This window comes from Sceloporus occidentalis, unplaced genomic scaffold (assembly GCF_023333645.1).
Source record: "Sceloporus occidentalis isolate IW3139 unplaced genomic scaffold, rSceOcc1.0.p SCAF_11, whole genome shotgun sequence".
Taxonomy (NCBI): domain Eukaryota; kingdom Metazoa; phylum Chordata; class Lepidosauria; order Squamata; family Phrynosomatidae; genus Sceloporus; species Sceloporus occidentalis.
The window spans coordinates 20,761,885-20,774,105 of NW_028316991.1; the positions used below are offsets into that span (position 1 = coordinate 20,761,885).

The window sequence follows — 12,221 nt, forward strand, 5'->3', positions numbered from 1 at the left end:
AGAGGACGGATATCTGATACGCGTTATTTATCTCCCAATGGCGCAGTCACGAGAACACAAAAACAAGAAAAGTTGGCTCTCTGTAACCAAACGTGGCTAATCGCAATGTTTTTTATCCGTTCTTCATCCATCGGCTTGGACAGAAAGAATACCGTGCAGTATGAAGTAAAAGAGGAGACGTCACCCCAGATCGTGGCCGGAAAGGGACAGCGAGGTACGTAGCGTATAGAAGGGGGGAAAACACAGAGCAGAGTCACAGATTCACACCTCGGCAGGAGAGCGGATCCGCTGCGTTTCAAAAACTCACCCCAAGAAACCGGGCCCTTACTGTGGGGGCCGTGCGGCAGCGGGCTTGGTGGGTCGGAGAGGGTTCGTTTGTGTCCGGGGGGAGGGGGAGGTGGTTTCTTCTTGGATAATGTGGAGTTGCCACTAGGGGATTGGGTGCTTATAGGGAGGGTTGTTGGAGGGCCGCTCGGAACTAGAAAAGCATACAAAACATCTTACTGATGCAGGGTGAGCAGCACATCACGCCTACCCACATTTCCCAACGCATTTCACTCTCTGTCTTGGGTGGGCAACAGAATGACGCCAGACCTAAAGTTTAAAGGGAAGCTTGTAACTCCCAGGCGGTCGCGTAGAAGGGCTCCGGGCTTCAACAATTCATGATGAAACCACATCACTTATCTTTTTGGTTAAGTAGTAGAGTTATTATTATTTATTGTTTTATATAGCGCTATCAAATGCCGTAGCGCTGTACAATGGGTAGACAGCACATAACAAGTAGTATGTAACATAACAATTCGACAACAGGTGAGGAGTTGCGGGTTAACGACTCGTCAATGAGACAGGAGCCTCCGCAGAGTGTTTCCCATGGAAATATTCAACACAGATTATGGAGGCCAGAAGGGGCTTCAGATGGCAACATCAGATAAATAAAGCAGCGGCTCCTTTAAGAGGAAGATAATCCCCCCCCCCCCCCCAATGCACTGAATCCAAAATGGAATTTGAAATATTTAAATTGTATCGGGTGAGAAAACGTGAATTTACGTCTTTATGAGACTCTTTTGCTCAGGAGCAGATGGCTTCCCTGTTCAGATAGGGACCAAGTTCCTCTTAAAGCCATTAGAAAAGAAGGTCAAAGCTTTTAACTATTTCAGGGCGAGGGGAGAACGACTTTTTGTCATTTGGTGACTTGCTTTGAAAAAATAAAATCTCTTCCAGCTTGTGACAACGCAGAGCATCGCCCTAAATTCGTGTTTGAAAATACGTTAATAATTTTAACCCCTTTAAGGACAATGGGCGGTCCCTAAACCCATTGAAAACAATGCCTTTCGAGCCCGTACATGTACAGGCTTTGTCATTAAGGGGTTAATGATACATTCGGAAATTAGTATTTTCGCCAGTACTTTTATGTGGATTTCTGCATAACGGAATCTCAAAGGGAGAAGCCTAACAGGTTTCGAACACTAAATGGGGGTCTCATAAAACATAGTAAAACATTAAAGCATGAATAAATGTATCTATAAATTAACGTGATTGGCATTATACCCATTTAAGCACATTTTGGGGTTTTTTTGTATATAGTGTTGGATTAATGTTTTGAAATAATCATCATAATGAATAAATTATAATTATGAAATCATAATTAATAAATACATATAGCAGGAACACGCACCTTTGCCTGCATTTCTCGGGGGCAGCGGAGGGGCATCTGTTATAGGAGACGTAGGGGAGTCCGTGCTCGTGGACATGAAGATCTGGTTGGAGAAGGCTCCGTAAGACAGTCGCTGCTTGTCCCGCGGGGTACTGAAACCGGGCAGCGAGAGTTTGTCTTGAGGAGAGATGCTGGACGAGTGGCAAAAGCTCTGGGGTCTTGGAGAACGTTCCTTCTTAATGGGGCTCGGCTTTGTTGTTTGAAAAATAAAGACAGAAAAGCTGAGGTCAAGGACTGCGACGAATTACATTTACACAAGAAGATTCCTACGTCAAATAATAAAATAACGACAGTACAGTAACGGACCTTTACACCATGCCCCGGCCACTCGGCCCATCTAGTCCGTCCATTGCTTTTTCACAAATTAAAGAGAAACCCACCAACCTTATCGTCTAAATCATCGTCGCTCTCGTCGATCTCTTCTTGCCGTAGATTCCAGTCGTACTCCACGTGGACGTGAGGATTCAGTTTTCCGGCCAAGGCTTGTGAAAGCTACAAACACACAAGAGTTACCACTGGGGTGCAACAAGGCCTCCACGGCCCCTTAACTACCCCTTACTGACGATGCTTTACCGGCACAATACAATAACAGACGAGTCACTTTAAGACACTTAAAATATGCTAGCGTTTTTTTATTGCATATTGAAGCTAAAATGTAAATACTGCGTTGAGTCGTAGGAAATGTTGTACAAATAAAGCATTTACTCACCAATTCGTCACACTGGGCAGCTTTTAATTTCTTTGCAAGGTCAACCGCGGTCTCGCCAAGCTGGTTCACTGTTTAAAAAGAATAAAGTCATTAAATCAGAAGTTACCAGCATCGCAAGTGTTAAAATCTGATGTGAGATCTCATGTATTAAACATGTTAAGAGACACCTCCACGGTCTGACCGACGCACAACTTTCATTGTATGACGCCGAAGTGAAACAGGAATGAATGAATGAATGAATGATTATTTAAAGGAAGCACCACGATGCTTCTCCCAAAACATGGCACGCGAGCGTCCGTCGGTTCTTTGACCGAAATATGTTAGTAAAAAAACATTCTTCTAATGTACTGAATTTCCCATAAACCAAGACAAGTAGGGCCAGGATAATTATTATTTTCTGAGTAATAATCTGTGTTCTAGAAAGAATGTGATTTTTTGAAGGGTGCCGAACCTTACCGATCTCCATAGTTGGCTTTCCCTTTAGGAGCAGTTTCAGGACCTCGGGCTTGTTATAGATGCAGCAGTAGTGGAGGGCTGTGTTGCCTTTTCCCGTCTGCTTATCTACGTTTCCACTGTCACGAAAAAAAAAAAAAATAAAGCCGATTAACAACACGGCGCGCAGAACGGGAGCCGGTAATTCACGGCATCTCAGATCGATATTCTCTGTATACGCAATCTATTATTCACAAGGTGAGCAAGAGTAAATATATTTTGGCCAAATACAGAGAACGCCCGCCGTATTCCTAATCCGACCAGCCATTAAAGGAAGCTTTTTCAGTTTCTATGGAAACAGCCTATTAGTGCCTGCTTTTGTGTCACATGACATTTTAGTGTTTTCCGACAGAAAATTGCTACATTTATAGGTACAAAAGTTTGCACTCAGTGACTTGATTTCAGTTAATAGTAATAATAATGCTAATAATAATAATGATAATTCCTAACAGCCCACCAGTTTTGTACCAGGAAGTCAACAAGGGGAAGGCATGCGGGGTCGGCAGTGCGGACGGCGAAGTGAAGGGCCGTTTCGCCGGGTTCCTGTAAAACACAAAATAACAATAAAGCTACAATTAGAGGCAGAATCAAAACAGCTCAAACCCCAAATCTAGATATTTTAAAATTGGCGCAATTATTAACATAAGAGACAAATAAATCAACCCAAAACTCTACAACGGGTCTCAGGGTCCTAAGTACTTAAATGAACAACTATCATGCATATTATGTGTCAGTCCTGATATATTATCATGTATGTATCACTTCTCATGCATACCGTAAGGCCCATGCTCTCTGCTCTATGAAACGTACGGCCTTGAGAATGTATTTAGTATGGAAGATGCATGGCAATAATATTATAACTGCGGACGCCATTATTTTAATTATTTTGCCTAAAAGTACTTTTTCAGCATATTTCAGGACAAAGCTATGAGACTGCAATTAAAGACCATAGTATTCCAGAGAGGGCTTTACATCGTAGGAGAGTCTCGCTGAGTTACCTGTCCGGATTCCGCCAGTGGTTCGCTTATCTCTACTCCTTCTGCGTAGGCTTGGATTAGTGAGAGTACGTCTCTGGACTTTACTGCCTCCAGCAGCTCGCTCAGTTTTTCTGCCCCCGAAGCACACGACTTCCGGGAGAACTTGTGCTCCACGTACTTAGCGGTGATATACTCCTTCCGCGCGATCCTGCAGAAGATTACAAACAGTATTATAATATATCGTATTATTTATATAATATATAGTATTATTTATATAATATATAGTATTATTTATATAATATATCGTATTATAATATATAGTATTATTTATATAATATATAGTATTTATATGATATATAGTATTATTTATATAATATATAGTATTATAATATATAGTATTATAATATATAGTATTATTTATATTATATATAGTATTTATATGATATATGATATATATGATATATAGTATTATTTATATAATATATAGTATTATAATATATAGTATTATTTATATAATATATAGTATATGATATATAGTATTATTTATATAATATATAGTATTATTTATATAATATATAGTATTATAATATATAGTATTTATATAATATATAGTATTTATATGATATATAGTATTATTTATATAATATATCGTATTATAATATATAGTATTATTTATATAATATATAGTATTTATATGATATATAGTATTATTTATATAATATATAGTATTATTTATATAATATAGAGTATTATAATCTATAGTATTATGCTTCTGGAATATTATGGAGCAGCACGTGTTAGTCCTGGTGCTCCAGGCGTAGCGCTGTATCTGTTACCGGTACCAAAAGGTAACTTGTGACAGAACCAGAACCTGGCAGCCATTCACAACATTTCAGCCCGTCTCATTTGCCTATTTTTTTTTTCTTTCTTTGGTTTATTTGGCTCTCTTTTGCACTTATTACTCCTGTAGGATATGGGTGGTAGGGGTACATCCAAAGGTGCTGTGTATGTATCTATACTAATGCAAAAAAAAACAAATAAATCCAAACCAAAATAGCAAATAATTAAAAAAAATATATATATAAAATATATCCCTAATTCCCAAAGTGCCATTTCTTTTGTTACGGTTTCTTGGGGCTCCAGATATTTTTGTATCTCCTTTTAATGATGGGATGGGGATCCCTGGTCTACTATGACTTCCCCCCTCGAATGCAAAGAGCTGGATCCGTGGCCGTGTTCGTCGGACCCACCCATGCTCCAGACGTACGAGGAGAAGGAGAAGAATTTTTAACCCAACCTTATTTGTGCGAACAGGAGGAGGAATGAACGGTCCATAAACACGGAGCGTTATCCATCACATATACACGGCGCCGTTACTTACATGTCACTGGAAGGGCTGGGTTTTGGTGACGGACTCGGTAAATTCCCTTCCATAATTTCATTGAAGCTATTGTTTCCTACGTTCTTGGCCAGCTGCAAAAAAACAGAAACATCGCTCGCTTGTTTTTTGTTTCATTGAAAATGTAAATTTCTACGAGGTCTTCGCCAACACGGGACTCAAAAAAAACCCTAAAACTTCTACTTCTTTTTATTAAAGGATTTTGTTTCAAGATCCGGAAAAGTAAATGACTGTATCGTGGGTATTTTCCCCCTTTTTATTTTGTGCATTATCGCATATTCTTGGCACCAAAAATGATCAGAACGTCCCACAAAAGCTGATAAAAGGGACGCTGGGTGAAGAAATGTCACAAAAACACAGAGAATCGTGGCCCTCAACTCCACGCAGAACCGAGCATTACTCGTTTCTGGTTCTGCCCAGATATCTCGATGGGTTCTAGTCATTCCAGAACATTCAATTAATTGCCCCCCCTCCGTTCTGCTATAGACTTGCTTGTGTGTTTTGGATTATTGGGTGGCTGCATGATCCCGCTGCACTTCATGAGACCAGATCATCCCTGGTTCCTTTATGGCAGTTCTTTCCGGGTCCTGAAGCAGCACAAAACCCCCGGCCCAGGACACTGATTACAGGCATAAAACGCAATGTACATCTCTTGAGGAGCATCCAGGTGCTTTTTGGCAAACTCTGGATGAGCGTCCGTATTCTTAGAGCAGTGGTGTCCTCCTCGATATTCTGCCATGAATTCCATGTTGGCTTTCAGTTGGTCTTTCTGATGGTGGCGTCACGAGCTTACGATGGGGGCTCCTTGGTGGTTTAGCATCTCCCCCAAACCATCCCCATTTGGCCAGTATGGCTCAGGGGAACTCCAAGTAATTGCCGTGTAAGCCCCTTTCCCGGCTGATACGCGGCGGCTGTTTTCTGGGGGTGTTCAGGAATATCTTTACAATGTGGCTTGATGTGGCTCTAGAACCTTGCGCTCTGATAACCATAATCTAATGGCAACATTAGTGCGATTTATGTCGGGCAGGGCTTGGCCTGAATCAGGCCCTTATACCAAAGGCAGTTAACTCCTTGAAAAAAATACCGAGAGGTTTATAGGGGGGCAACAACCTCGTCACATCTAAAGACTACATGGCTGATCGCCCAGCTTTGGGGTAGGTTGTTCTTCCCGACTTCTCTATATATTAATACAAAACACAAAGCGATCCGACCAAAAGCAATGTTGAATACACGCAATGTTTTCTTGAAGTGTTGTTTGGATAGAAGCGTTAAACACCAACTTATTACAGCAACATCTGAGCTTTAAGGCACACATTTCATTGTGTTAGGGAAGAATAATGCACTCACCAAGAGTTCAGACGTCCCTAATTTATCCAGTTCCAGAGACTGGATCCTAGAAATGTGAACCCCCATCTCCCGATGTATTCCCGAACACTCTATACAGGTTAATATCCCAAGGTTTGTCGAGAGCCATGTTGGGTCTGGGGGAAAAAATAGGAATCATTCAGGCAACATATACAAGCATTGTGTCCCTTTAAACGTCCAGAAGAGAAATTCCTAATTAGAATCCAGCCAGCAGGGGGCAGCATTGAGCTACGCGCTTAACCTATCTGCTGGAGCCTAGAACTCGCGATGACCTCATATTTACATATTATATGCATTTTCTAATTAAACCAGGGACGCGTGTAGTGTATACAGCGAGGGGGGGCGTGCCGCTACACGGAAATCCGCAATATAATAGCTGATGGGGCAGGGGCTTCCTTTTGGCCTTTTCCTGACCCGAGAACGTTTTTCTGAAACAAACAGGAAAAAAAGAAATAGACACGAAGAGTCCAGAGACACGCGGCACCCGGAGAATGTTTTAGGGGAAGGGGGCGCTACATATCTACATCGAACACAACGTCATAGAATTCACATAGCGTCTTTAGATCTGAATACTTTCGATAAATTGAAAATATTTAAAGGTAGACTTCAACCCCACACTGATAGCGACAAAGTGTCCCGCTTTTACCGAGACAGCCCTAAAAGTCAGAAGTCCTTGGACATTTAAAAATGTCAGGAGGAAACGTACCCGGCGATCCGCAGTCGCAGCAAACATCATTTCCGGGAGTTTTCTGAACCTCGTCGATGATGGCTTTGGTCAGATCCTGCAGGCTACTCTCGCCGGTGCTTTGCTCTCCCCGGAAGGCCATGTTGAGCGCTTCTTCTTTGCTGTTTGTTAACACAGATATCCACCTGTTTGGGAAAAGCAGAGGTTTCCGAGGGTTAAAGTGACAATTTTCATCCTTTTCATCGAACTGTTCCCTGAAATAAAGGCGACGTGGCAGGACTGCACCTTTAGAAACTGCCTTGGGGGGGTAAAGGTTTTGTGTTCTACAGAGTTTAGGATGATAGAGAAAAGTTCTTACGCTATATACTCCTGTTCATCCTCCGCCTGGAAGTGATACGTCCGGTTGTCTGTTAGAAGAGAAGAAAGCAGAGCGCGGTTACAAACGCTTCCATCCTAATTTGCAATTTAAAGCTCATTTTGTGCACAGTGATGTCATTTTTACCAGAATACGGCTGGACATATCTATAGGATATTATATTGCTGTGATTTATAGCGGGGGGGGGGGGGGATTTTCACATACAAGTCAATCCAACGTACGAGGGGGACGAACGAAACGCTTGGAGCGGCTGCACTGAGAGAGTTTCCCGGACACTTTACCGACAATAAAGAAGCACAAAAACAACCGGAAACGAAGGAAATAACGCAAAACGTACGCGAGATGAGATCGAAGCTTTTCTTTTCGTCCGCGTTGGGTTTTACTTGGCAGGTAAGCAGGCTGAGTTTCGCAGGCGGCCTGTTAGACTGGAGAGATGAGAGGACGTTAGGCACCATTTAACTAAATACAGACACATACGGCACACCTGGCGGTAGCTTTTTACACTACGGCCCTCAGCCGGCGTGGAATTCCCGTGACGTGAAGCGCAGGGAACCTTCGTTTTATCGCGATGGAGAAAACGCCGTAATCAGAACGTCGCACAAGAGTCGATCCCTGCCTATTTTTAGGGGTTTATCCGCTGAATCCGATGTTTACAGACGAGTCGTGGCTTCAACTCACCAACTTCACTCTGTATTACGAAGGGTTAAGCCTGGTAATTTAGTTCTGGTTAAAGGGCTGGCCCTGAGTAATGCATAGAGAAATCAGGGAGACTCAATCCAATGAAACCATACATTAGACAGGGCCAGCTCAGTATTTCTTTTTTAAAGGGTCCAAAGCCCCCCCACAGAAAGAAATCCCGCGAGCCCATAAAGACACGGTGTAGAGATACGGGGCATTTTCGGGGATCCGTTCTGTTATTAATGCAAAATAAATATTTTAAAACGTGTTATTGTGCTAATAAAATAGATCCTAATAAAGCTGTGTCAAGGAGCCCCAATGGACTTACAGTGGAAATGCTAGGCAGCACACGCTTCTGTTTTGGTGACCTTTTAATTCAAACCCCGGTGGTAGCCTCAGCTATGATTAAAGCCATAAGGATTTGAACCTGCGTGCCGCCGGCGGTCTCAGGACACATAGCGGCATTACATCAAGCTCCATGCTGACCATCTAGACCAGGGGTTCTCAAACTGTGGCCCTCCAGCTGCTGCAGGACTACATCTCCCATAATGCTCCTTCAGCTAAGGGGCTGGCTGAGGAGTATGGGAGATGTAGTCCTGCAGCAGCTGGAGGGCCGCAGTTTGAGAACCCCTGATCTAGACGGTCACTAGTATTGGAGATGCATCCAGTGTCAGGGGCCACTGATAAAACTTTGGACCAGTCCCATGTGTATAAACAATAACAGCAACCCAGACGCTACGACTGCCGCGACCAGCACCTGCCAAAAGCCTTGATGCCAGCCGGTGACGACTACGATGCCCAGCACGCTTGCTATGTTTACGGGAGTGGGAGTCCACAGCAGAAGCGACCCCAGGGGTCTGCCATCTCTGGTCGGACGAGGCATGGGATGGATCCCCTTAAGGACACGCGCGGGGGAAAGGGAGCAGCTGTTCGGAAAGACCGCGCTCCCTCGTCAGAGCGCTCGATCGCTGTCAGTCGTAACAGCGTCCCTGTCTGCCAACTCGTGGCAGCTGCTGATCTAATCTAGCAGGAATATCGTGCTTTGTTGATGGCTGTGTGTCATCCGTTCCATCGAGCAGATTCCCCGTACTGTCCCCCCTTTATGCCGTAAAGAAAATGATCCGGTCTGACTTTTGCCCCGTAGGAGCCCAACAGAAAATGCTCTCGGAACGATGGCTTTTCATCCAAGGAGGAGTGCTGTAAATATATATATATTGAGCAGGAAGAATGGGGGGCGCTGACTTACTGTCGCGTGAGAGATGGTAAGTATCCCGTTCTTCACCATGCATTTCCTTCTCTGCCAGACCTTCCGCAGCCTGAAACCAAAGAACAGAACAACACCGTCATCCTCATCCGTGTTATCAGCGCACATCGCTAGGAAAAGACAGGGTTAAAACGACGACTTTATTGGTTGATGGGAAAAGCCAAATATGCAGCAAAACGTGGCATTTTCATCATTACGGCGATCTATCACATACCTGGTGGACAGAAAAAAGATATTTTCATCCTCTTTTAATGAATATATAATTATATACAAGCGATGCAGCCCCGTATAATGTTTAGTTAAAGCAGTCATAAAAATCTTACTGATACAGACTGTTCAGAAGTTTGGGGTCACTGAGAAATGTCATTGGTTTTCAAAGAATGGAATCTCTTCATAGGCGTACAGAGGCCCTTTATCACTCCCATCACTCCTTTATCACTCCCATCACTCCTTTATCACTCCTGTGCTCCAATGGCTCTTTATCACTCCCATCACTCCTTTATCACTCCCATCACTCCTTTATCACTCCCATCACTCCTATGTTCCAATGGCTCTTTATCACTCCCATCACTCCTGTGTTCCAATGGCCCTTTATCACTCCCATCACTCCTGTGTTCCAATGGCCCTTGCAATTATGTTATAGCCAGAAAAAGTCACCCCCAAATGCGCGTAACTAGAAACCACAGGGCCCTGGTGTGAAAATTGCGATCCAGGCCGGAAGGGCCCTTTCTTGATTTTGAACTGGTACGAGGAGACACGAACAAGGGGTCGCACCGGGACCCCGTCGCACCTGCAACCCCTGTAATTACGCCGGTGCCCAAACCTTTGAACAGTGGTGTAATTATACAGTTTACAGGGCTCACTGGGGCTGGCCCTTCATGATGTATAGTAACTGAAATGTTCAACTCTCCTGCAAACTCCCTTTAGAGAAAACCCCAGCAATGCTTGGAGAACACAGACTCTCTGCACGGCTGGAGCGGCGGTTCACAGGATAACCCCGCTTGTCACGGACCGTGTATGACGTAAGACGTTCCCCCGGGCGGCGATTAGAGTATGGGGGCTAGAACACCGCGCAGCACATACCCATCGCTCTTTTTCAGGAGGTAGCCTTTCTTCTCGCTGCCGTACTCCTTGTTCCCCTGCAGCTGGTGCATGCTGTATCCTCCTTGCTTGCTCTGGGAATCCTGGAGACATTAGAATCAGACGTTAATCACGGCCAAGCATCTCGTAGGAGCTCGCGGTAACGGCTGGCGGCAGGGATTGCTTCCGCTCGGCGAACGTGCGCGGCTTTAACTCCGGCAGGAGGAACCTCGCCATTTACCGAGGGGTTCAGCATAACGTATTTACTAAACCAAGAGGGACTACATAACAAACCCCCGGTAAGAGACTAAAGGAAGCTTTTCTCAATGCCGTGAAAGTTCCCTAATTCCTTACGTTTGCACAGCCATAAGGGAACATGTAACAATCCTGGCTGAGAGTCATGGGAGTTGTCAAGCGACTGCAGCACTGGGACGGACACCCCCCTACTGTCACATTCTAGCCCTGAATCTGGATGTGAGCGACCTTTTTCTATTTTAATAGTGTCAATGGCGGCAGCTAGCGTCTCGGTGTTGATGGCGTCTCGTATGGCGTGACCGCCGTCGTGTCAGTGTATGGAGAGGTCAGTGTGTGTGTGTGTGGGGGGGGGGGCACGGATAATGGGAATCACAGTCATCAGCGAGAAACATGGATAGTGTAAACTTACTCTCCTAGACTTCGTTCAGGGAAGGCAAAAAAACACAAGGAGAGAAAAGCAGAACATAAATTAACACAATCGCAAAGACTCTTATAGAAGCGTACAGCGGCGCACACTACGGGCACAAGCGGGCTGGCGGGGGGGCTATCCTCTGAGCCGCCATGAAAACACTTTAATTACATAGCGCCATCATACGCCGCAGCGCTGTACACTGGGTATACAGGACATAACAAGCAGTGCATCACATAGCAGCTTGGACTTACAGAAACAAAAGGTGAGGAGAGACCCGCTAAAAGGAGCTTACAATCTAGATGGCGGCCGGGGGAGGGGGGGATACGTTACACATATTGTGGGCATTTATATAGACATTTTTACATCATTTTATAAATAATAGAAGAAGAAAAAAAACCTTTTCAGTTTTTACGGCAACAACCAATCGGTGCCTGAGTTAGTTGTCACGTGACAAAAATCATAAACGATGCAAAAATCTTATGCGGTTAAAGAAAAAGCTCGTGATCAGCGAGCAGAGAAGCCGTCGTGTATCTGCGACACGGCGTAAACGTAACGCACGGTACACTGTATCACAGTGACGCTCAACGCACCTAAAGGGTTAACCAAGCGGCCGGTTAACGGTGACTTTCATCCGAACCGCGAGATAACACGTACAGGGTTAAACAACAAAAAGCGATGAATCGCACGGCGAGTAACGAAACGTCTTTAAACGACACTAAATTACTCGGAAAACGTGTTATATTCTTTTACTTTTTCCATCTTTAAAGGGATTTGATATTTAGTGGGAATACGCAAGAGGTTAATCCACAGGCATC

At 44.1% G+C, this 12,221-nt stretch overlaps 1 protein-coding gene across 5 annotated transcripts in view; it reads right to left on the minus strand.

Moving 5' to 3' along the window:
* The window catches only part of LOC149305686 (arf-GAP with SH3 domain, ANK repeat and PH domain-containing protein 1-like), a 55,125-nt gene that overhangs the window by 4,963 nt on the left and 37,941 nt on the right, over positions 1–12,221 (minus strand). For 2 of the 5 annotated variants that reach the window (XM_089477607.1, XM_089477606.1), the window contains exons 10-23: positions 10,743–10,843; positions 9,642–9,711; positions 8,055–8,142; positions 7,700–7,748; positions 7,363–7,526; positions 6,639–6,772; positions 5,274–5,365; positions 3,914–4,100; positions 3,373–3,458; positions 2,880–2,995; positions 2,424–2,491; positions 2,099–2,206; positions 1,676–1,904; positions 308–478 (exon numbers count right to left, since the gene is read on the minus strand). In XM_089477607.1, the coding sequence (XP_089333733.1) occupies positions 308–478; positions 1,676–1,904; positions 2,099–2,206; positions 2,424–2,491; positions 2,880–2,995; positions 3,373–3,458; positions 3,914–4,100; positions 5,274–5,365; positions 6,639–6,772; positions 7,363–7,526; positions 7,700–7,748; positions 8,055–8,142; positions 9,642–9,711; positions 10,743–10,843 (1,663 nt within the window). Of the gene's footprint in view, positions 1–307; positions 479–1,675; positions 1,905–2,098; positions 2,207–2,423; positions 2,492–2,879; positions 2,996–3,372; positions 3,459–3,913; positions 4,101–5,273; positions 5,366–6,638; positions 6,773–7,362; positions 7,527–7,699; positions 7,749–8,054; positions 8,143–9,641; positions 9,712–10,742; positions 10,844–11,403; positions 11,413–12,221 lie in introns of all 5 variants that reach the window. The other 3 variants (XM_089477605.1, XM_089477608.1, XM_089477610.1) reach the window with 3 other exon arrangements.